Genomic DNA, 24,028 nt, shown 5'->3' on the forward strand with positions numbered 1-24,028 from the left:
TCCTTTCCTCTCTACTGGCCGTGATAATCCCTACCGCATACATGTGAACTCCTTTTCTTTCCTTGATTCCTTTCCTCCTTTCCCCGCTCCCTTTCTTTTCCTGATATCCTAGCTCCGTTTAATTTCCTCCTTTCCCAGCCTTTCGTCCTTTTCTAACTTAATTTGCTAGCTTCCTTGTCTTTCCTCCTCTTCTTTCATAGATTCCCATTCTCATTTCCTAGCTCCCATTCCTCTCCTCCTCTTCCTCCTTTCCTAGCTCCTTTCTTCCTTTCCTAACTCATTTTCCTAATTTAATTTCCTTCTTCCTTTCCTTTCCTACTTTTCTCTCCTAGATGCAGAATGTCGGCCAAGTTTCACCTAGTTTCATCCTCTCCACTACTCGCGACCGGACTTCCTCTCACTACCATATTTGGTGATGAGAAAATGTGTAAATGCTGCTTCAAATTTATAGCCCCCTGTGACATCTCTGGGGTTCCCCTTCTGTCTGTGCGGGTCATTTTTGTGACTGGTTGCTGCCGGGCTATTGACTTTCTAGTATTTAGAGGTGGACTTTTGGTGGACTAGATATGATTTCTTATGTAGTTTTCGTGCCATTTATGTTTTCATTGTAGGTTGAAAATATGTATTTTATATGGAATAACTTAATTTCTATAACCTGAAACCCCGCCCTGTTTTTCCGTGTATTTTGTGATTGGTTACATTGGGAAAGACCCGGATGTTCACGGGTGGTAGGATTTTAGAGTCCTGTGTGTAATGCAGTTGCCTGATAGAACATGGACACAAGAGCAACTGTGTCGGCCTGGATGGAGGATGTTATGAATTAAATAACGTACACGTTCATATATTCAGATGTTGAATAAGTATCTGAAATCATGCGTACAAAAATCAAAAACATAATTGCAAATAGTTTACTTTGAACATACGATAAAATGAATTAAATCCGTATAGATTTTTATTTGGGCAGTTTCAGCGTCACTTTGTTTGGGGTCCTTCGTTAGCTAGGCGCCAGTCACTCTCTTGTTAGCAACAGAGCTACATAGCTAAACGTCTGTGTTTTGGTTACATCGACTTGAATACTGTTTATTTTTGATATTCGTGGTCTCAAAATTGGTCAGCGATGAATTTAGAGTTGCTCGGTAAGGATAATTTATAATTCTTCAATAATTTATTGGGTGCAGGACTTCACGTAAAGGATGATATTGTAGCTTGGCAGCACTAGCATGCTAATTAACGAACGCCAAACGCTATACAAAGCAGTCGGAGTATAAGTAACGTTAGGGATAAATACAATCTATTTATTTCCAGTGTTAATCTTACCTTCTAACTACAAGGTGAAATCACACCGCAAAATAGCAGGCAACTACTACTATTAGACGTTAGCCATTACATTAGCCAATGAACGATCTTCGTATGTATGGTACTGTCATTTGGACTCAGATAATGTAAACAGTCAGTAACGTTAGCTAGTCTGTGGATTGTGTGTTCTTCCAGCTGTTATATGACCTAAGTCAGTCTATATGTACTAGAGAGCTAACCACATGATTTGTTATTTTTTCTATAGAGTCGTTCGGGCAGAACTATCCAGAGGTAAGCCATTCCAATCTTGTTCTACATGTTACTTGTCATTTACATTGTAGACGCTCTTATCCAGAGCGACTTCCTGATGAATACATCTGTGTCTGTGTGAGTGTCTTCACATATAGTTGCGATCTCATTAACAGGAGGCCGATGGCACTCTGGACTGTATCAGTATGGCTCTCACATGCACCTTTAACCGCTGGGGCACGCTTCTGGCGGTGGGCTGCAACGACGGACGCATCGTCATCTGGGACTTCCTGACACGGGGCATCGCCAAGATCATCAGCGCTCACATTCATCCAGTCTGCTCACTGTGGTGAGAAAGCGAGCCACGAGAAAGGGAAAACACCAGGGTTGGGGTCAATTCCATTTCAATTGCAGTCAATTCGGGAAGTACACTGAAATTCCAATTTTCTTCAATACTTTTCAATTAGGAAGAATTGGAATTGCTGTTTGGTTTACCTTATGAATTGATTGCAAATGGAATGGACCCCAACATTGTAGCACAAACACTTTTTAGAATCAGCAAACTATGCTTACATTTATATATGTTAAAATGTTATTTTATTTACTCAAACCCATGATTTGGTCCTGGAGCACTTGTCAAAAGGTGTTTTGACTGTGGTTCTGAATTGTTTTTAGTGTGGTTCTGAATCTTAACTGTCCTGAACCTTAACCTTGTGCCTCTGCAGTTGGAGTCGAGACGGTCACAAGCTGGTGAGTGCGTCTACAGATAACATAGTGTCGCTATGGGACGTCCTGACTGGAGACTGTGACCAGAGGTTCCGCTTCCCCTCGCCCATCCTCAAACTGCAGTACCACCCCAGAGACCTGTGAGTTTCTATATGTCCAACTTGTCTTATACCTCAGCCTAGTCTTGTCCTTTCTAACTCATAACTCCTAACCCCATCCATTAAAGTACAGTTAGTACCACCGACCCCACCCACCTTGGAATATATATATACTATACTTCGACCTTAGCTCAGCCTACACCTCAGGCCTCTTATGATTCCTAATTTATTGTTACGCCTAACCTCAACCCTTACACACCCAAAAGTCTGTGAAGTGGTAGTTTATCTAAAACGGTATAAGGGAGTAACGGTATGGAAAAGTATAGAAATCCCAACCTGTCCTTTGTTTCAGTGACAAAGTCCTGGTGTGTCCTATGAAGTCCGCTCCGGTGCTGCTGACCCTGTCTGACTCTAAACACGTGGTTCTGCCCGTGGATGACGACTCTGACCTGAATGTGGTGGCGGCCTTCGACCGGCGGGGGGAGTACATCTACACCGGCAACGCCAAAGGAAAGGTCAGAGGTCACTGGGGCCTGGGTTTATTTATTTGTGGATCAGACATTTTGCCATATTATTTTTCTATTTAGCACTTTACAGGTTATATGTGTGTGTGAGCTTATTGTTCTCACTGATATGACCCTGCAGATTCTGGTGCTGAACACGGACACACAGGATCTGGTGGCATCGTTTCGGGTGACGACAGGGACCAGTAATACCACAGCCATCAAGTCCATAGAGTTTGCGCGCAAGGGCAGGTGAGAAGACTGAGAGGAAACCAATCAGTGTGTGTTGGTGAAGGCTGAAAGGCAATAGGACTATGTTTGTGTGGGAAATCATTCTGGTACTTAGAAAGTAGTTGTGTGCCTCTTACGGAGAATATTTCATAGTTCCGTCAAAGGACTGATCGTGATCCACTCTCTCCTCTCTTCCTCGCCTCCTCTCTCCAGTTGTTTCCTCATCAACACAGCAGACAGAATCATCAGGGTGTATGACGGGAGGGAGATTCTCACCTGTGGGAGAGACGGGGAGCCAGAGCCCATGCAGAAACTACAGGACCTTGTCAACAGGTGAACACACATGCCTTCGCTGTGCATACAAACCACACACATGCTCACTTTGATACATCTCTTTCCCTCACTCCTTCCCCTCTCTCTGTAGGACTCCCTGGAAGCGGTGTTGTTTCTCTGGAGATGGGGAGTACATTGTGGCTGGTTCAGCCCGACAGCATGCTCTGTACATCTGGGAGAAGAGCATTGGCAACTTGGTGAAGATCCTCCATGGAACCAGAGGAGAACTACTGCTGGACGTGGCTGTAAGGAACCACCCAAAACCTTTATTTTTCCAGCCCTCTTCCTCTCACTAGCTAATTCTCTTGAGTTATTCTCTTTTTTTTGCCTTGTTTCTGGAGGATGTGCTGCCTCTGTTTTGAATTGTCTGTACTGGAGATTCACAGAATTGACAGTAACTCATGGTGCTGATGAACTTTTTCCTGACCTATGAACCCTGACCTCTCTGCAGTGGCACCCTGTGCGGCCAATCATCGCCTCCATATCCAGCGGAGTGGTGTCCATCTGGGCTCAGAACCAAGTGGTGAGTGACACACAATACAGGTTGGACCTGAGTTCTACACCCCGGAACTGGTCTGGGTGCTGGACTAGTCTCTTTCTGCGACTTGGCTACCTAGGTTTTGATTTCAGAGAGTGATTCCTCTGCCTTTGCAAGTGAATCTGATGGAATGGATTAGCTAACTCAACGCTATGTGTTTTTGTGTTCAGGAAAACTGGAGTGCGTTCGCCCCAGACTTCAAGGAGCTGGATGAGAACGTGGAGTACGAGGAGAGAGAGTCTGAGTTTGACATAGAGGATGAGGATAAGAGTGAACCTGAACAAACAGGTAGACGTGCACGCGCACACACAGACACGCACACCCTTGTATTGTGACTAGTCAGGGACTGATTTGTGTGTGTGCGTGTGTCAGGTGCTGATGCTGCAGAGGATGAGGAGGTGGATGTGACCTCTGTTGACCCCATCGTTGCATTCTGCAGCAGGTAAGTGTGTTTGATGAAGGTAGACAGGTCTTTCAATGGTGACAGCCTTATAGCTGTAAATAGGCATTGCAATTGAATAGAAAAGTCCAATAGTAATACAAGGATGAATATGGATTGTGGTCTCTGATCTCCCCCTGTGTTAGTGATGAGGAGCTGGAGGACTTCAAGGCCCTGCTCTACCTGCCCATCGCTCCAGAGGTAGAAGACCCTGAGGAGAATCCATTTGGTCCCCCTCCGGATGCAGCCGGCCAGACCACCCCCGTAGAAGATGGTTCAGCCCACACAGGTAGCGGGGACAAAAAGCGCCAGCCATCCTCAGAGGGAGTTCCGCCCAAAAAGAAGGCTCGTACCACCACCATCGAACTACAGGGGGTGCCTAGTGATGGTGAGAGTAACACACAAACACACACACACACACAATATGAACACTTTACTTTTTAATCATGAATTAGTACCCTGACCTGTGTTTTCTCCCACTATCGTAGAGGTGCACCCCTTACTGGGGGTAAAGGGAGACAGCAAGTCCAAGAAGAAGACGGCAGGGCGGCCAAAAGGCTCCAAAGGTAAAGAGAAAGACTTTCCCTTCAGGCCCAAACCCTACAGGGGGGACAGGGTCTACCCTGACGGAGCGGTAGCGGGAGGAGGAGCAGGAGGAGGAGGAGGAGGGATGAAGGGCAGAGCGGAGGGGGGCCTGACTGCAGCAGGTAAGGATGCAATATAATATGAAGCCAACATGAGGAGCCATGCTAATCCTGCTAGCTACGACGCTTCACCAGCCCTCTGCTCCCCGCCCCCGCCCACCACACAAACAGACATTGACACCCCCCCCCCAGACCGTCAACCCCTGCACACCACAGCCTCACAACCTGCCTCTAACTACTGATTGGGAACTGATTCTGGGCCAGATTAATAACTACAAAATCCCATCAAGAGAGATTCTCCCCGTTGCGAGGCGTGGGGGTTAGTTTTGATTCTGATTATTGGGTTTGTTTGGTTTCCAACATGACCGCCGGCCGGCTAGCTGGCTCTCTCCTGACCTGACCTGCGGCTGGTTTGTCTACTTGCTGCTTGCCCTTTGACCCTCCTGCTCCGCTCCTGCCTCGCTCTCACCAGGGCTTGTGTGTCTATGTTGGGTGTGTGTCTCTGTGTATGTTGTGTATATTTGTGGAATCAAGTTGTCTGCTCAAAGATTGGTGATGTTTGCTGTGCTCTGTTTTGTTTTTAACAACTGTCAAATCATCCAGCCGGACCACAATGCAAGACACTGAGAGAGGAGCAAAGCTGAGCCGCCATAGGCTGTGCTCGAATGTCTACTCGTTTTTTATTGGTTAAACACCTAATGCATTGCTATCCATCATGATCTTGACACCAGGCCTGTTCCACAATTTTGAAACCCACCATCTGATTGTCCTGAAATGATTGGTCATGTTAGAAACAGATACGATTAGTGTTCTTGCAACATTATTTTGAAATATAATATTGAAATCTGAGAAATTAAACTAATTGATTGCATCCAAATTGGGCATTTTATTAGTTTATAGGATTCATATAATATTCAATAACTATATTACGTAACATCTGATTTGGACCAAACGTTTTACTAACAATGAGTCAGACATGAGGAATCCAAAGGGTTCCAAAGAACACCCCCCCCCCCCCCCCCCCCCCCCCCCCACACACACACACACACACACCGATCCCACCACAACGATGAGTATATAGCATCCGTTTTCTGTGTCTGACAAGTAGTATGGAGTTGCGGCTCTGAGGATTGTTTCTTCATCTTATGTAATCTATTCCCAGTAAATTTGGTTAAAGTTTTTTTTTTTTCCTTCTCCGTTCAGAGAAATTACTCATTGAAGTTGTTAGGTTTATGTCCCGTCCTACATCCAGATATTATGAGATTCTGACCACTATATGGTGCTGTTCCCACGATTAGCATTTGAAACAGTGGCCAGATAAACAGAACCAAAGCATGTGTTCTTTGGTTGCTGCCATACCTTGTCCATAAACTGCTGACTCTTCAGCTCCACTATACACGTTGCGTTTCTTTGCTTTGGTGATGTATGTAATGCTATGATCCTATGTAATGCTAGATAGAGCGCATGAGTCGAGACCAAAGTTGGCACATTTGCAATTTAACCCAACAAATGATGGAGACAGTGAACTTGATTTTTATTCGGTACACGAAAGCTTAAGCGGAGAAGTACATTTTGTGTGCACTACAACGTCACGCACTTATTTAAAATAATACAATAAAATAAAAAACAGTTTTTATCTGCAATAAGTCTGTTTAGTGGAAATGCATCACTGGTGGGAAAATGCGCATATTTTCTTTGTGGATTCTAGAATATTTGCATGAAAATATGTCGTCAATTGGATGGAAACCTAGCTACTGTTAGAAAAAAGTTTGGTCAAAATCAGATGTAAGGTACTATATTATATGAATGCTATAAATAAAAATGGGCAATTTGGGTGCAATCAATTAGCTTAATTTCTCAGATCAAATTATATTTAAACAAAATAAGGTTGAAGGAATGCTTATCTTATCTGTTTCTAACTACAGAAGCGATTTTCAGAACAATCTGAGATGGTGGGTGTCGTGATTTGCTGAAATGACATGGAACGACCCACCAGGCGATTTAAAAAGAGAAATTGATTTTTTTAAAAACCTTTTATTTAACTAGGCAAGTCAGTTAAGAACAAATTCTTATTTACAATGACGGCCTACCGGGAAACAGTGGGTTAACTGCCTTGTTCAGGGGCAGAACGACACATTTTTACCTAGTCAGCTTGGGGATTCGATCCAGCAATCTTTCGGTTACTGGCCCAAAGCGCCAACCCCTAGATTACCTGTCGCCCCTGTTGGAGAGTGATTTTATTTTCCAATAGACTAAAAAGCATCTCTTTTTCAAGTTGCATTATTGTTTCAATGCTAACTTTTGCTGTTGCAAAGTGAAGGAATTTATTATTTTGAATCCCATTTGACTTTTTAATGCACCGCCCACCACTCTTCAAGTTGCATTGTTGAGAAACTCATTATGCTAAGAGCCATGATATACCTGTAATGCCTCTGTATTGAATTGAGTGTTGAGTTCACGTTGACCGACCATACTGTCTGCTCTGGGAAAAGTTTGAAATTCATTTTGATACACTCTAGTTTCTGGACCTGGGAAGGTCAAATGGGCAACGTTTAATGTGTTCAAGGACATCATCTCTGACTGTGTTTCTCTGACAAGAAGGTATGTTGTGAGCTATAATATATTAATTTTATGTAGCGCTTTTCGTTACAAAGACAATCTCAATGAACAAAACAAATGCAGAGATCTGGATGGTCTTGGGCGACAGTCTTCCACAGCTTCAGGTGTTGTTCAGAACGGCTGTGCAGTAGCTTAAGCGGAAGGAGCGTCGTCGGTCAGTTGCGCAGACAGCTCGTCGTCAGTCACCTCGTTCCCCCCCCCCCCCCCCCCCTCCCCCACCCCCTCGTCTGTTGGTAGGCTGGACAGTTCGCTACTGAAGTAGTGGGTGATGCTTTGGCAGCTATTAGCGGCGTGAAAGAGCACCGCACCTCGGCAGTAGTCAGGAAACAGTCCGCTATGAGGCGGGCCTCAACCCCTTGCGCTGCTGTCCACATCATTCATGCAACCCGGTCAGGTGGAAAAGGCTGGTGCTGATGCGTCCTTCAAATGCCAAGACAAACAAACAGTCTTGCCATTAGTCGAGCAACTTCCATGGGTCAAAACCACCAGATATTATATAGAAACACTCAAAGAAGTCATAGGAAACACAAAGTTGGTGTAAAAAAATACTTGAAACAACATATTTTTGAAATGTATAGAAGCTCTCTACCTATGCTTTCTCTCGTGGTGCCATGGCAATAATGTGAGTACTCTATTCTGTGTGATATTCTTGGTGTCTTTCCTACAGGGAGCCTGGTTTCACAGTCCTACAAGCAGCATGATATCGGGGGACTGGACTGAGCCAGCACCATAATCATCATCGCCCCCTGTGGTTCTGGAAGGGGAAGGACAGGCACCTAAATTCAGCCTGTTTTTACACTCTCCTAAAATCAAGACTCTTTGTGATATCACTCAAGACTGTCATTATGGTATCACCCCCCCACCACCACCACAACCCCAAAAGACTCATTATGACATCACAGCCTTCTATTGCTCAGGCTGTGACTTTCCCTACCGGCTGTCTCTCTCTGTCCTCTCTCTGTGCTGGCTGCTATGGTTACCTGGATTATCTCCCTCCTGTCAAAGACTGATGTATGTGACCTGATGATGTCACAAGTTTTAGATGAGAGTTCTGACTAGGAACTCCTGCAACATAGCAGATTCACACTTTCTCATTTTCATGTTTTTTTGTTGTTGGAGTAACAGAAACAAACCAAGAGAAGAGGGAAGCAACAGTCTGCAATAGTATAGGGTCACCTCTCTTCTCCCCTCTGTCTTTTTTTTCTGTAGAATGACTGATGTACAGATACAGTACAGGAGTTATTACATGGAATGTGTCCCAACTGGTCTCCTTTTAACTCTGTTTCTGGACATGTCTTTTTGTGTTTCTTTTTATACATGTTATTAAACCATTTAGATTGTTTTTGACTCGACCGCTGTGTCATTGAGTCATCCTGACTATAGACCCCCCCCCCCCCCCAGGAAAACCCAATGCAAAGTCTCACTACAGTTAAAACGCATACAGTAGTATCCTCTCCACCAATCATAGGTAAGCAGGCCATGCACCATTTTGTAATCGTCAGAATGTTATGACAGGTTTGTGGCACAAGATGGCGCTGCTACAACGCCAATCTCCCCCCCCCCCCCCCCCCCAACAGGACGGAGCCTGGTGAGATACAGCCTCACTCACTGCCTGGCAGCGAGCTAGGTAGTGATAATGAAGAGCTTTTCCCTGTCATTTGGATTCCATTTTGTGCTACTGCACAGTTGGGTTCCATTTTGCCTTTATTTTGTAAGAGCTGATTAGGAACAAGAGGATTCACACAGGTGAATAATTCAGAGTATGGAGCTGATTGCGGTCATCCAGTAAATGAATATATATGGCCCTATACCCACTGCAAAAGTAGTTTTATTTTTTTAAATTGAAGGAGGAAAAAAAACAAATTGTGATTGAGAGAAAAGAAAAGACACCACAACGGCCAACGGGCTAGTTAAACCTTCCTGGTCCCTGTGTGTGCATTGCTTATCTGGTAGAGTGGACCAATGTTGCAGATGGAAATGTGGTAGGCCTATAGGAAAGATTCAAGTTGGGTCTGACTGCCTATGTGTGGACAGCTGTTCACCCTGTTAGGCTGTCAGGGTAATAAAGGAATGTGTGTATGGGCAGAAGGTGCATCTCCACAGCATGGCTGACTGGCTTGTCATTCACACTGGTTATGTAAGACCAAGCTCATTAGATAATTGGCCAGGCATGGTGTCGCATGCTGCCGTTGTGGTGATGGATGGGTGGTGCTGACTACAGGAGTTTGGAGTCAGACCAGGGACAGGATAGAAGTATTTAAACCAGGTAGAAGTCCCGTTCCGGTCGATGTCTGGGCCTCGAATGACGACATATGCTACCGTTGCCCATAGAATGTACTTTTTTTGATTTTGAGCGGAGTGTCTGTGGTGTGGTGTTCTGTAGTGCACTGTATGTGAAATAGGGCGTTATTTGAGGTTTGTTTAAATAATCTGTTTCCCAAGGGTGTCAAGTATTTACTGTAAATCCTTCCAGATATCAGATCACCATGGTCAGTCCTCACTAAGTTCTAATCGTCAAAACTGGTTCGCTAGCCTGTTGTCAAGGTGACATGAACTTTCGGAGGACCCAGAGGATCAACAATGACCCTATTGATGGGGTGGTAATGGGTCAGTTTAGAGGAGTGGGATCCCTCTACTTGTGTCCTTTTAGTTATGCACACACTGATGGGAAAGAAGTTGACAGGTGGAACCCAAGGCCATATTGCGCTCTGGTCTCTTCAGATCAGGTAGGACAGCTCAGAGTGGAGGACCACATGGAAATGGATGTGGAAAAGACTTCATAATAAAACAGGTTTACAAAATGGCTGGAGGAAAATCGGGAAGGAACGGAATAGGTAAGGAGGCTCTGCATGGAAGGCAAGGTGGAGCTAAATGCACTCGTCTGATCACATTGTGGAATCAACAATTCAAACACTGGGCGGGTTTTAGTAGCTAATTAAAATCTCTTTATTACAACCACATGTACATCATCATCCTAACCCCAAAAAGAGTCATCTGAAAAGTGAAAACGAGCAGAACCAAAGAGTTGCGCAGACGCTAAGGTGTGGGAGACGTTTGGAGCCCTGTCTGGGGAAACAGTATAGTGAGAATAGGGAGAGGAACCAGAGGTGTGCACCACTTTAAATCACAAGTCCCCCTCCTCCACCCCAAGCGTCTCTCCTGTGCGATTTCACTTCTCACAGGAAAGGAAGGCTATTTTCAGCCTTAATAATCCTCACCATACAGTGTATATATAGAGAGAAATGGAGGAGGGGATGGAGGGAATAAATCCTGTTGTTTTTCATCCATTATTCTGAGCATTTGAGTCATGCCGAGTGTGACGTGGAACACCTCGAGGAGAGAGCGACGAATCCATCACGCTCCCTCTCCATCCCTCCCTCATTCTCTTTCTCTCAGTATTTATTTCCCTCTCCCTCTATCTTCCATTTCCCTCTTCCTCTGCCTCTCTCAGCTCACGCACCAGGCAGGTGTGAGTCTTTCTTGCTGTGTGTGTGTGTGTGTGTAAGAACCACACGCGGTATGAGAGTGTGTGAGAAACACACTCACTGCATTAAGGTGTGTGATCCTGTAGCGCCATGTGCCACTAATGACGAGTGCTGACGACACTAATCACAAAGCAAATCACACCTATTATTATTACATTAAGTTATCAATGACAGTGTGAGTAGTACCTACCACAGTGAACCTTGAGTTAACAGGGCTGCATAGCCCTGACATAATCCTGCATAGCCCTGACATAAGTCTGCATAACCCTGACATAAGTCTGCATAACCCTGACATAAGCCTTTTTTTAATTTAATTTTTTTATTATACATCTGACCCCCATCTGTCTTATCAATCAAGGGAGAAATACAATGTTACAGACATTGTGGCCCTCGGCAACTAGAGCCTAACACCCCATTGTCGACCCTGAACCCTAGCCTTGTACGGTACGTTCCATAATGAATATGTACAGAAGAAAATAACACAGAAGGAACAAGGCTATACATAGCCAGCTAAGACCAATATACAGAATCCTGGTCTGCTCCTTTCAAACCATTAATAAAGCCAGACTCTTTACAAATGATTATTTAAAAAAAAAAAAAAAAAAAAAAAGTTTGTTGTTTACATGGATTTTGAGTGTTATATCTGGAAAGGCTCTACACCACTACGACAAACAATTTCATTCGTAATCTTCCATGAATCCTTTGTGATCTAAATAACAACAGCAATTGATCATTCTACAGTCATTCCACTGGACAGTGTCCCTTCCCTGTACAGTCAATGTTCTGTGGGTTAACTGTAAAAACACCAGCCTCTTTCCTGGGCCTAATTGACTCCTAACCTGCAGAGGCCTCCAAGTACCACAACTATTTACCATTAACCTCTGGTCAGCCTCAGCATCAGCTTACTCCATCTATCTACTCTACAGTATCGATCCCTGGAAACGGGTCACGTAAACGCCAAGCCAACGATAGGGTGGAGAGGGTTGGGTTGGTTGTTGCGGAATCAAGGGTACCAGGCGGGTTGAGCACAATCACATCAGGTACTGGTACAAACATCTCCCACTGCAACACCCTACCCCTATAAGACTGTAAACTGGATCTCGGTGTCAAAAACACGTCGATTGAGCGGGGTGGTTATCAATGAACACACAGTGCTACGCTTGCTGTGTGGTGGCATCGGTGTCAGATGACATCTTATCTCATGTCCAGCGAGCGTTGTTCTGGCGGATTTTCTTACGGTGCCGTATTGCTTTTTAGAAATCTCAGTCACGTTTTTAGTTGAGGCGTAAAAGTCAATGTTTCATCAATGTCACCAGTCAGCGTTTTTTTTTTTTTTTACATAAAAAAATGACCCAAAGATAAGAGCAACAAAATGACATGATACTGTATAGAGCTCGCCAGCTTGTAGTCTTAAAACCCGGAAATAAGTTACCTCTGGTTCGTTCATCCATCCCGATGGGAAAAGTGAATGGGGAAAGAGTTTTGGAACAAATACCGAATGAGATAATAGCAGTCAGTTAACGTGACCTTTATGAATTATGTGATTTATGTTTTTTTATAACAACAAAATTCACAAAAAGTGGCATTAGCTGATGAAGATTCTCACAGAACAAAATGTATAAGATCTCCTAAGCCAGCGTTTCCACACAGACCTTATTTTCGGTATTTATCCAAAACCCCTACAAAAACGCCATTAATTTTCCTCATCGGCTTTGTTCAACGAACCATGGCGGAGTTAGTGCCTACAAAAAGACGCCATTACTATTTCTCTCTATTGTGTTTTAGAAAACTGTTTTTCAAACCCCATGAGCATGAGGCAGCCAGACATGGTGCAGACACACACACACACACATACCGCTCCTCTCTCACACAGACTCACAGATTGTAACAGACACACACTTGCAGTGTGTTACAGTATTCAGTTAGTAAGAAGGTCATGCACTGACACACACACACACACACACAAAGCTATTGTCCGTGGTGCTTTATAGTGGAAAACACGCATTTACACACACACACACACACACACACACACACACACACACACACGCACACACACACACACAGACCCTATACAGTAGTGACAGTCAGTAGTGAGCTGGGACAGAGGGACATCTCGTCTCGGGTACCCAGCCTCGTCCCATGAGTCAGCAGCTCCTCCACCGTCGTCCAATCATCTAACAGCTTCCTGTTCTGCAGACGACTCAACTTCCTTTGGCTGAGCTCCAGCACCGTGTTGCACCGGCCATCTCCCAAAGACCCTCCCCCTCCAGACATAGCCTCTTCCTCTTGAATAACTCCTCTCCCTCCTCCTCCCATAGCTCCTCCTCTAGTGTTGACGCCTGATCCTCCATTGGCTCCATTGGCTCCTGGCCTTGTGTAAGCCTGTTGCCCTCGGGCCTGCTGTTGTTGCTGTTTCTGCTCACGGGCCAGTAGGAGGTGCTCCCGTCTCTCTGTGCGGCTCCAGTACCTCCCCCTCATCACCTCCTGACTCTCCTCATCCGTACTCATCCCGCTGCGCTCGTCCGCTAGCTGCGACGCCCGGTCGCGAAGAATCTGGTTCCTCACAGCTCTCGGGTTAGGATGGTTGGAGTTAGTGTTGGGGGTCGGGTTGGGGTTAGGATTGGGGCACTTCCTGGACCCTCCACCGACCCCAGCCCCGACGCCAGTGTGGCCCTCCAGGGTGCTGTAGAGGCCCCCACCACCCCCTGACCCCTGGTGGGACAGCCGATTGGCCGGCTTAGGCCATGTCTCATGGATGTCCATGGATGTCTGGGGAGGGTGGCTGAGGGTGCTGAAGCGGCGCACCGATCTTCCTCTTTCTCTTTGCCTTTCCCGCTCTCTTTCTTTCTCTCGTTCTCTTTCTCGCTCCCTCTCACGCTCCCTTTCTCTTTCTCGCTCTCTTTCTCTTTCTCGCTCTCTTTCACGCTCCCTCTCACGCTCCCTTTCTCTTTCTCTTTCTCTTTCCCTCTCTTGCTCCCTCTCCCGCACTGGTATCTCTGACATAAAGCTCCTCTCCTGCTGCTGCCTCCTGTCGTTAACCAGCTGATCACGACCTCCACTATTGTCGCAGTAATGTCCCCTTGGTAAGGGCACAGCTCCTCTGTGTTCCCCCAGAGAGGTTGCATGTTGCTGGGGTGAGAGGGCCAATCCTGCTGGGTGTGTGAGGACCAGTTCTGATTCTCCCTCTTCAGGCAGGCCCAGCTCCAGGCCTCTAGGTGGCGCTACCCCACAATGCTCCAGGGTGTCATAGGAGGGGGATGACGGGTGACTGGCCCGTCTGACACGCTCCTGGGGTGGGCCACGATGGTGCAGGGTTCTGCTTCTCCGCAGCTGCCCCATTGAGCTGGAGCCCTGATGCTGCAGTGGAGGTGGCGGCCTGCGGTGGCCGGAGGGGGTACTGCAGGTGGAGAGGACAGGCGCATGGGCAGAGAGGGGCGCAGGGGCGTGGTGAGGGTTGAATAAGGACCCGCTGCTTGAGCTGTGTCTGCTCAGACAGGGACGATCCGCCTTCCGGAACTGGACGGACGACACCCTGAAGATACAGAGGGCAACAGGAGTTTTAAATGAAACAGTGACGAACAACATGCATTATCATCGTTCAACACTGGACTGAGGAAACTTTGAAGATGGATGGCTTATAATGGAAAATTAAGACAATCATAATGATCATTGTCTGGTGATAAACCCCTACCTGAAGAGTCCGTGGGGTGGGGGGCCCATGGATGGAGCGGCCAGGCCAGGCATGGAGCAGGAGGGCTGGGGCTGCATGGTCAGTGCCTCAGGGATGGCTTCAAGCAGCTCTCTGTGGTTCTTCTGGCAGCTGTCGCGGCGCTCCCGCTCGCACACCTCCCTCTGGTGGTGGAGACGAGCTTTGTACAGGCACATGCGCTTCTCTAACAACCTCTGGAAGCGGCGGAACTCTCCCGTGCTCACGCTGTAGAACCCCGAGTCACTCAGCTCAGACGAGATGAAGGACTCAGAGGATGGAGACCCCCCACCTCCACCCCCTCCTCCACTGACCGCCAGGCCCCCTCCCCTGGGGTGACATTCCTCCAGACCCCCCTCCTCTGTCTCCAGGCCAGAAAGGTCTCCCTGGTGCAGGCTACCGTCGGTCCAGCCCAGGCCGCTGTCCAGCTCATGGTGGAGTGGCAGGTAGCCCAGAGGTTTCTCCAACATATAGTCCTCATCCTCAGTCTGAAGGAGAGAGACAGAGAGAGAGATAGAGAGAGAGGTTAGCGATAGCACACAGTCACACACACAGTATGCAGCTATACAGTACATACACACAGACATGAACACCCACCCACACACACTCAAGCACACACACACACATACATACACACACCTGGCTGTGGTAACTGCTGGGCTCTTCTAGGTTGTTGCAGCAGCCAATCAGACAGCTCTGATCCCTCGGAACACGACTGGCCAGCTCCAGGTCCTTAGAGAGAGAGAGAGGTCCCCAGAGAGGGAGAGAGGGGGGTGGGAGAGCCAGCGGTTAATTAATGTTGAACTAACTATGAATAATGTGTGCTTACGTTAATAAACAAACATCTGATTTTTTGATAAAGCTAATTAGAGGACTTTGGTTATGTAATTTCCATTTTCAAATATAATTGTATTGGAGCAAACAAGCCTCTCAAAAAAATCCCCCCTAAATATCCCTTTGTTATCAAAAGTCCTGATTATTAAGTGTGGGCGTTAATGCAAGTCAATTGCATGCTGTAGGTTTGCAATACAGATTTACTGCACTGAACTGTAGGTTGTGTCTGGCAGCAGTATCTGCATCAGCGTGTGCTGTAGACTGTAAACGAGTATGTTTGTAGATGGGAGAGAGGAATGTGTTTTTCCCCCTCTGTATCCTAAGCTGAGCATCCTTCCATTCTCCAAGGGGATTTCATGAGCAGCTCACATTCCGCCCGCTGAACACGTGAGCGCTGTTTATGGTTGTGCGAGCCTGTGCACGCGGGTGTGTGCGTTTTTCGCTGAGTGTGTTTGAGTATATACTGTATGTGGTGTGTTTGTATGTGCTTGATGACAAACGTGTCGATGATTTAGATGTAAATTGGATCAGGTTTTCGATTTGGTTATTCTTCTATGTATACAGTGGCAAAGCCCACTGACTGTTTGTGCCTGAGCAATCCTGCGTGTGCGCACACGTGTGTCTATAGTTCCATCTCAGGTCCCTAATGCTTGTCGGCAGCATGAATAATTCCAGACTGGGTTGGCTGAGGGAAGCTGCTCCATTTAGAAAAAATGCACCGTGGTACAGCCCAGATCTATACTCTGGTACATAGTCAGCCGCTCTGGAAAATAAAAGGGCCTTTATTTAAAAAAAAAAATACGTCAAAGCCTTGATCAGCGAACTCTTAAGGGTGTGTTTCCTTCAAGAGGGATGCAATATGGACCAGACGGCTGGAATTGCTCTTCTGCACGTTGGCCCTGGTTCAGACGCAACTCATTGGAAGAGCTGGGGCCCTATTCAAACAAAAAGGCTATCCCGATGTTTACAGTTTCACCCCCCCCCCCCCACACACACACACACCCCGGAGAAGTAAGCTCTGAACCTCCTCTAGTTCCGTATCTGTTTTTCCTTATATGTATCCCTGTTCAAACAGCGCTGTGTACACTCTCACCTCCAGAACCATACAACCCACTACTAAATCCACGAGCTTCCCGCTAGTCCCGGGGTCGTTTTCTTCAACAGATAGAATCCTCTCAATGGACATGCAGAACAACACAGACACAGACAGTATTCTGTAGGTCTAGCTCCTTTCCTCACATGTACTGTACCATACAGTGCAATGGGCTAATTATCTTGGCGAATTACAATCGCCTGTCTACAACACAGAAAGTTATACCAGTCACAAGAATGAGTGAGGTGCAGGATTTAACACCGCTGATTGATTGTCTCTACTACAGGTACTGAGCGATGAATGGTGGTCCAATCACAGACAGAGTACCCACGTACCGCAGTCTTAATTATAGGGCAGGGCATTGGCTGACAACATCAAGTGATTGTTGTTCATACAAAACCAAAGGAAAAGCTTCATGACATTACGCGTGGCATCCTACTACTAGGTGACAGTTTGTCCAAGTGTCTGTGTGAGTGTTTCAAGTTTTACATGCAAGTTTTACAACTACAGTGAAATGCTTCCCTTTCAAACTCTACAAAACAGGGCAGTAAATCGATATCAAAATCGTATGACTAACGAAACCACTACAGTACCAGTCAAAAGTTTGGACACGCCTACTTTTTCTTTATTTGGACTATTTTCTACATTGTAGAATAATAGTGAAGACATTAAAACTATCAAATAGCACATATGGAATCGTGTAGTAACCCCCAAAAAAGTGGTGAGCAAAAACTCTTGGCATTCTCTCAATCGATTCTCAAAGAGTGTGCAAAGCTGTCGTCGAGGCAAAGGTTGGCTACTTCGAAGAATCTCAAATATAACATACATTTTGATTTGTTTAACACTTTTTTTGGTTACTACATGATTCCATATGTGTTATTTCATAGTTTTGAAATAAGAAATAAGAGAGGAAGCTATATATACAGGGTCAGTTACAGTACCACATTTACAATGTGCAGGGATACTGGAGTACTTGAGGTAGATATGTACAGATATGTAGGCGTGTGTGTGTGTGTGTGTGTGTGTGTGTGTGGTGTGTGTGGTGTGTGTGTGTGTGAGTGTGTGTGTGTGTGTGTGTGTGTGTGAGTCAGTCAGTCAGTCAGTCAGTCACCTGGTAACCAAGTGGATCCAACTCCTCTATGTCTTGTGGAGCGGTAGGTAGATACTCATATCTCTCGTTGTCACGGTGATCACGAGGCAGACTCATGTGGCTGCAGTAGTGTCTGAGAGAGAAAGGAAGATAGAAGAGAGAGATATGCAGTCATCAAATCTAACAATTAGTGTAGGAAGATATTAGTGAATTTTTATAGACATTTGAAGTGTGTGTGTGTGTGTGTGTGTGTGTGTGTCTATCTGTGACTGTACCTGTCCTGGTAGGCAGGGTTGACCCTGGGCATGGTTCCAGCTGCTGTGACACCCAGACTGCGCAAGGCCAGGTGGGGGGGCAGGGTGAGAGGCTCCCAGTGTCTCTCAGTCTGCGTGCTGCAGTCCTGTAGTCCATAACCCCTCCCACGCTGGCTCTTGATCTGCAATGTGATTGGCTGCTCATAGGCAGCCAGGATTCTAAGAGCATCACGTTTACTCAGGTGGGAAAGATCCCGTTTGGTCAGTTGACTCAGATCCCGCCCACTGACCTGTGAGGAAACACAAAGAGACACATGACACCCTATTCCCCATATAGTGCACTAGGCTACATATTGTGGGGGTTCAGAGTTCACTCATCTACTCTGTAGAGCACTTCATCACTACTTGTTACTGCCGGTCCTAGTGAAAAGCCAACTGTTCCGGTTGATATATTATCGAATAGATATTTGAAAAACACCCTGAGGATTGATTATAAAAAACGTCTGACATATTTCTGTGGACATTATGGATATAATTTTGAATTTTTGTCTGCGTTGTCGTGACCGCTCTTTCCGGTGGATTCCTGGGCATAACGCACCAAACTAACGGAGGTATTTGGATATAAAAAAGATCTTTATGGAACAAAAGGAACCTTTGTTGTTTAACTGGGAGTCTCGTGAGTGAAAACATCCGAAGATCATCAAAGGTAAACAATTAATTTGATTGCTTTTCTGATTTTCGTGAACAAGTTACCTGATGCTAAGTGTACTTATTGTTTTGTTGAGCGATCGATAAACTTACACAAACGCTTATATTGCTTTCGCTGTAAAGCATAATTTCAAAATCTGAGACGACAGGTGGATTAACAAAAGGCTAAGCTGTGTTTTGCAATATTGCACTTGTGATTTCATGAATATTAATATTTTCTAGTGATATTATTTGACTGTGGCGCTATGCTATTCAGCGTTGCTGATGACAATTATACCGGATCCGGGATGGGTGATTCAGAGAGGTTAATTAAGGAGCAGCGGGGACTGTGAAGCAACATAAACACAGGCACAGACACATGCTTACAAACACACGATAACACATGCACTATACACACGTGTACACATTGATTTTGTGTTGTAGCTATGTGGTAGTAGAGTAGGGGCCTGAGGGCACACACTTAATATGTTGTGAAATCTGTTGTGAATGTATTGTAAGGTTTCAAAAAAATGTATAACTGCCTTAATTTTGCTGGACCCCAGGAAGTGTAGCTGCTGCCTTGGCAGGAAGTAATGGGGAACCATAATAAATACAAACACAAATACAAATCAAGGGAGGGGATGCAAAGATGAGGACTAAGAGCATATCAGTGTTCCAACCCAAGAGGACAAACAACACCTTTGGAATTCAATATCTGGCTTCTGCAATGAATCACTCCCGATTCCAAGCATAGCACCAGAGCCATGACACTAGAGCCGCGAGCCAACAACACCATAACCTAACCAGAGTGACACAGTTGTACACAGCATCTCTTAACTACAGTACATCACTGACACGACTCACCACCTACTACAGTACACACAGCTACAGAGACAGAGAGAGAGAGAGTAAAGAGAGGGAGAAAGAGAAATAGAATGAGAGAGAGAGAGAAAGAGAGAGTGCAATAAATTGATTTACTGTGAAGGTTGCAGAGAAAGCACTGTGTGTGAGCGTGTCGTCTATCTCTGTGAGTGTAACGGCAAAATGTGTTGCGTTTACAATTGAATCGTGTGTGTTTGTGGTTGTGTATATGAGTTAGAGCTTGTTTGTGCATCTGTGTGTCGACATGATCTGGAGCGATTTTCCTGACATGCTAACCCCACGAGGAGACACCCAGCCAAGCACACATCCAGCCTTATCTGAGGCTTGCTGTAACACACACACACACACACGCATACACATGAACACACACAAACATACACATTTCACAAAGCTAGAGAGATGTAATTTAATGGTTTTATCCATGCAGTCCACTGTCCACACACACTCTCACACACAATGGCAGGATTATGGTGGCCTTTTACTGCGGGCCATGTGCACTGATACAAAATGCCATCTGTACAGAGAAGCTCTGTGGGTGAAGAGTCAGGAGACTGCACTGCAAAACAATATTGTTGTCTTTACAGTACTATACAATAACACTAACAGTAAAGTACCATATTCATTATTTACGGTAAATTGCTGTAAATGGCAATGCACTCTGGGTGATATTAGGCGTAAACAGTTAATGATCATGTAAATTCCTGAAGAAACTTTGGTTTAACAGTACATTACTGTAACCACACAGCATTGTGGTATTAGCAATTGGTAACTCTGAGGGATCGGATGGAGCGACATCAAGATCTGAAGTGAATCAACCAAACAAGGTGTGTACAACATGTATATGATTTACAAATTAATTATACTGAATATTACACTTAAATGGAAAACTGTGATTTAGACAGTAAAGTTGTACATTTATTAACAGTAAAATACTGTCAAGGGTTATACAACACCATATTGTAAATTATGGTGCATTGTGGGAAAATGTTGTGGGCAGATAAATAATTGCTTTATTTCGAATTCCACCCCACAGAATACATTAGCGCACTGTATTTTTGGAGCGCCAAAATCCTTTTGATCACTAGTTGTTGCATGGTATTGTTTTTTATGTCTCATTCACATATTTTGAGGCGTGCCTTGTAAGAGGCTACATTTGTGCTAACCGTTAGTGAGAGTGCTGTACCAATTTGAACCTGTAATATGTAACTTTTTAAGGGACCTGACCAAATTGACATAGAATTGTGAGTTATAGATCTGTCATTCCCATTGAAAGCAAGTCTAAGAAGCAGTAGATATTTTCTATGTGCACTAAACGGGTGTCCTGACTCTCTGAGGTTATTAAAGATCCCATGGCACTTATTGTAAGAGTAGGGGTGTTAACCCCGGTGTCCTGGCTAAATTCCCAATCTGGCCCTCAAACCATCACGGTCACCTAATAATCCATTCATTCATCCAATTCATTCATCCCCCTCCTCTCCCCTGTAACTATTCCCCAGGTAGTTGCTGCAAATGAGAACGTGTTCTCAGTCAATTTACCTGGTAAAATAACGGAAAAATAAAATATATATTTTTTTCCCATGTGCACCATTCTTAAGTTTTGAGTCTTAAGACTTTGGTTTTGAACACCAGCTAAAAAAGCTGAAAATACAATATTTGGGGTTTTGTAAAATATATTTCACGGCTGTTTAAATGGTACAATGATTCTCTATACTATACTTGTCTGTTTTGTCACATAAACTGAAATTAGGCGACCTATTAGAATTTTAGCAAACAGGAAATGGTGGAGCGATTTCTGCATAGTGCACCTTTAACTGCTATGTGGTACAGTAGTAGTGCCCCAACAATTTAATGGTTAAGTATTTGCCATGTCATTTCGTCTGTTTTGCCCTCTAGTCCCAATTTATTGAAAACATTACCTAGCAACCAATCTGCTTGCACCAATCCCAAACATTACGGTAAAATACTGTAAAATACAAACCCCTTCTCCCCTCAATTGTTTATTGTTTACTCCATGTGTAACTAACTCTGTGTTGTTGTCTGTTCACACTGCTATGCTTTATCTTGGCCAGGTCGCAGTTGCAAATGAGAACTTGTTCTCAACTAGCCTACCTGGTTAAATAAAGGTGAAATAAATAAATAAATAAAAATAATGAATTCATCCATTAATTCATTACAATTACTGCAAAAATATTACAGGAATGCACTGTACTGTTGTTTTACAGTAACGTACAGGCAGCCGGTTGTCTGTAAATTACAGTAAAAACAACAGTACGAAATATTACAGTAACAGTATTGGATACTGTAAAATACAGTATGGTAATATACTACCTTTTTTTATGGTAACTTACAGGCAACTGACTGCCTGTACGTTACTGTAAAAGCAACAGGAAATGTTGTAGAGTGTACGCATCACCCCACGGCAGATGGAAGGGGGGGGGTGAGGAGAGGAGAGGAAAAGAGAGGGCAGGAAAAGAGAGAAGAAGAGAAGAGGGTAGAGGAGAGGATGAAGAGTAGAGATGGAAATATGGGGAGGGATAAATGTAAGTTAAATAGGATAAGTGAAGAGAGAGAACGTGAGAGACAGGAGGGGAGAGGATTGAGAAAAAGAGGAGGGAAAGAGTGAAAGAGAGGAAGGAGGAGAGGGGAGAGAGAAAGCGAGAGAGATAGAGAGAGGTGGAGAGTCAGAGCGTCACAGCTCTCAGTGGTGTTGGATGGGCAAGGCTGTCACTGCTTGTAATCATCAACGCTGGTCACAAGAGGCTGCCACACACACACACACAGAGACACACACACTGTCAGGCACCCACAATTGTACCCACACACACTGTCATGTACACATGCACACACACACAAAACCTCAAATTCCCCCATCACAGAGCCTCACTATAATACACAGAGCTGAATGTTGCTGGAACAGAGACAGCAGAACAGACACGATATACGCAATCTTTCTGTAGACACAATCATTCTAGAATATAGAATAACTCTTTCACACATATGACATTTCTCTTATAATAAGATACACGCCCATCTAACTCTTATTCTGTATTCTCACACACCCACATGCTTGCATACACATATGCAAGCGTACACACACACACACACACACACACACACACACACACACACACACACACACACACACACACACACACACACACACACACACACACACACACACACACACAGCAGGCAGCAGGCATCATGTCATGGTGTGTGTTCTGTTCCGTTATTCCCCATTTCCTTGATCATGTACATGACACCCACACATCACCATAACCCTAACTCTATATCCCATCTACACAGATACGCCACACACCCACATAGATGCACATACAGTACGCACGCACAAAGCATGCACACACACTCACACACAGATTTAGAAGGGTGCACACTAACCCCCAATCCATCGCCGAACCACGGCCCTGAGAGCCGACAGCCCATTGCCACGGCAACGGATGAGCGCCAAGTCTGAGGTTTCCCTCTGTTCTAAAGAGGAGTCCGGTGAACGAGAGGAAGAGGAGGAGAAAGAGTGACGAAGTATTCAGCATAGATCCTTGTGCTCCAGCAGAGATCGAGAGAAAGATCACGCTCTCGCTCTCTCTCTATCTCGCTCTCCCTCCTTCGCGCTCTCTGTTTCTCCCTTGTTCTCTCTTTCTACTTCTCTCTCCTCCCTACCAGAGGCAGAGGCAGCCTCTGCTAAAATCCAGAGAGACAGAAGCAGCTTCCACTGACACACAGAGGATCTCAGCACTCTCTTCTCCTCAGCTCTCTTTCCGCTCTCTCTCTTTCTCTCACCCTCACACACACACAATCTCACATCCCTCTCTCAGCTGTCATTATACCCCCCCTCCCTCTATCTATTACACTCTCTCTCCTTCCCTCTCTCTCCCTCCCTCCCGCTTTCCCTCCCTCCTTCTGTGCCAGCCTTGTGTTGAGGCTCCACCCCTTCTTGCATAGTAACCCGGCTGGACTGTGAATGTATGCACGCACACACGCACTCTCTCTCTCACACACACACACACACACACACACACACACACACACACACACACACACACACACACACACACACACACTGTGATTGGTCACCTCTCACATGGTGAGACTAGGGGGTAGAGGACAGGAGAGGAGGGGTACCCTGCCCCCTCCCCCTGCAAAGTTTTCCTCGGTTGGAGGGAGATTCTTCTCTGTCTAATAGAGGTTCTCCCTCCCTCCCTCCCTCTCTCCCTCCCTCCCCTGTTCTTATGCTCTTATTTTGTCTCCCTCTCCATCTCCCTCCTATCCTGCATAAGTCTCTCCTTCTCTCTCCTGTATC

General features: G+C 45.3%; 2 protein-coding genes across 4 annotated transcripts; one reads left to right on the top strand and one right to left on the bottom strand.

Moving 5' to 3' along the window:
* The first annotated feature begins 974 nt into the window (after positions 1–974).
* On the top strand, positions 975–9,023 carry LOC139370858 (retinoblastoma binding protein 5). Of its 2 annotated transcripts, none has more exons than XM_071110667.1 (14): positions 975–1,136; positions 1,562–1,587; positions 1,722–1,894; positions 2,271–2,411; positions 2,722–2,884; positions 3,015–3,124; positions 3,317–3,436; positions 3,528–3,681; positions 3,888–3,959; positions 4,145–4,262; positions 4,347–4,416; positions 4,560–4,801; positions 4,902–5,120; positions 8,344–9,023. In XM_071110667.1, exons 1-14 carry the CDS (start codon positions 1,118–1,120, stop codon positions 8,394–8,396), a joined length of 1,680 nt encoding a protein of 559 aa, XP_070966768.1. In that variant the 5' UTR covers positions 975–1,117; the 3' UTR covers positions 8,397–9,023. The 2 variants fall into 2 exon arrangements, with proteins under 2 accessions (XP_070966768.1, XP_070966769.1); XM_071110668.1 differs by having other exon boundaries at positions 994–1,136; positions 4,902–4,979.
* A 2,734-nt stretch (positions 9,024–11,757) lies between these two features.
* Positions 11,758–23,547, bottom strand: LOC139370859 (uncharacterized). 2 transcript variants are annotated; one of them, XM_071110670.1, is made up of 6 exons: positions 23,110–23,547; positions 18,163–18,431; positions 17,909–18,020; positions 15,510–15,602; positions 14,856–15,358; positions 11,758–14,696 (listed from the first exon to the last, which is right to left on the bottom strand). In XM_071110670.1, the coding sequence occupies exons 1-6, from the start codon at positions 23,152–23,154 to the stop codon at positions 13,232–13,234; spliced, it is 2,487 nt and encodes an 828-aa protein (XP_070966771.1). In that variant the 5' UTR covers positions 23,155–23,547; the 3' UTR covers positions 11,758–13,231. The 2 variants fall into 2 exon arrangements, with proteins under 2 accessions (XP_070966771.1, XP_070966772.1); XM_071110671.1 differs by having other exon boundaries at positions 23,082–23,492.
* Between the last annotated feature and the right edge of the window lie 481 nt (positions 23,548–24,028).

This window comes from Oncorhynchus clarkii, chromosome 17, assembly GCF_045791955.1.
Source record: "Oncorhynchus clarkii lewisi isolate Uvic-CL-2024 chromosome 17, UVic_Ocla_1.0, whole genome shotgun sequence".
In the NCBI taxonomy this organism is placed as follows: Eukaryota; Metazoa; Chordata; class Actinopteri; order Salmoniformes; family Salmonidae; genus Oncorhynchus; species Oncorhynchus clarkii.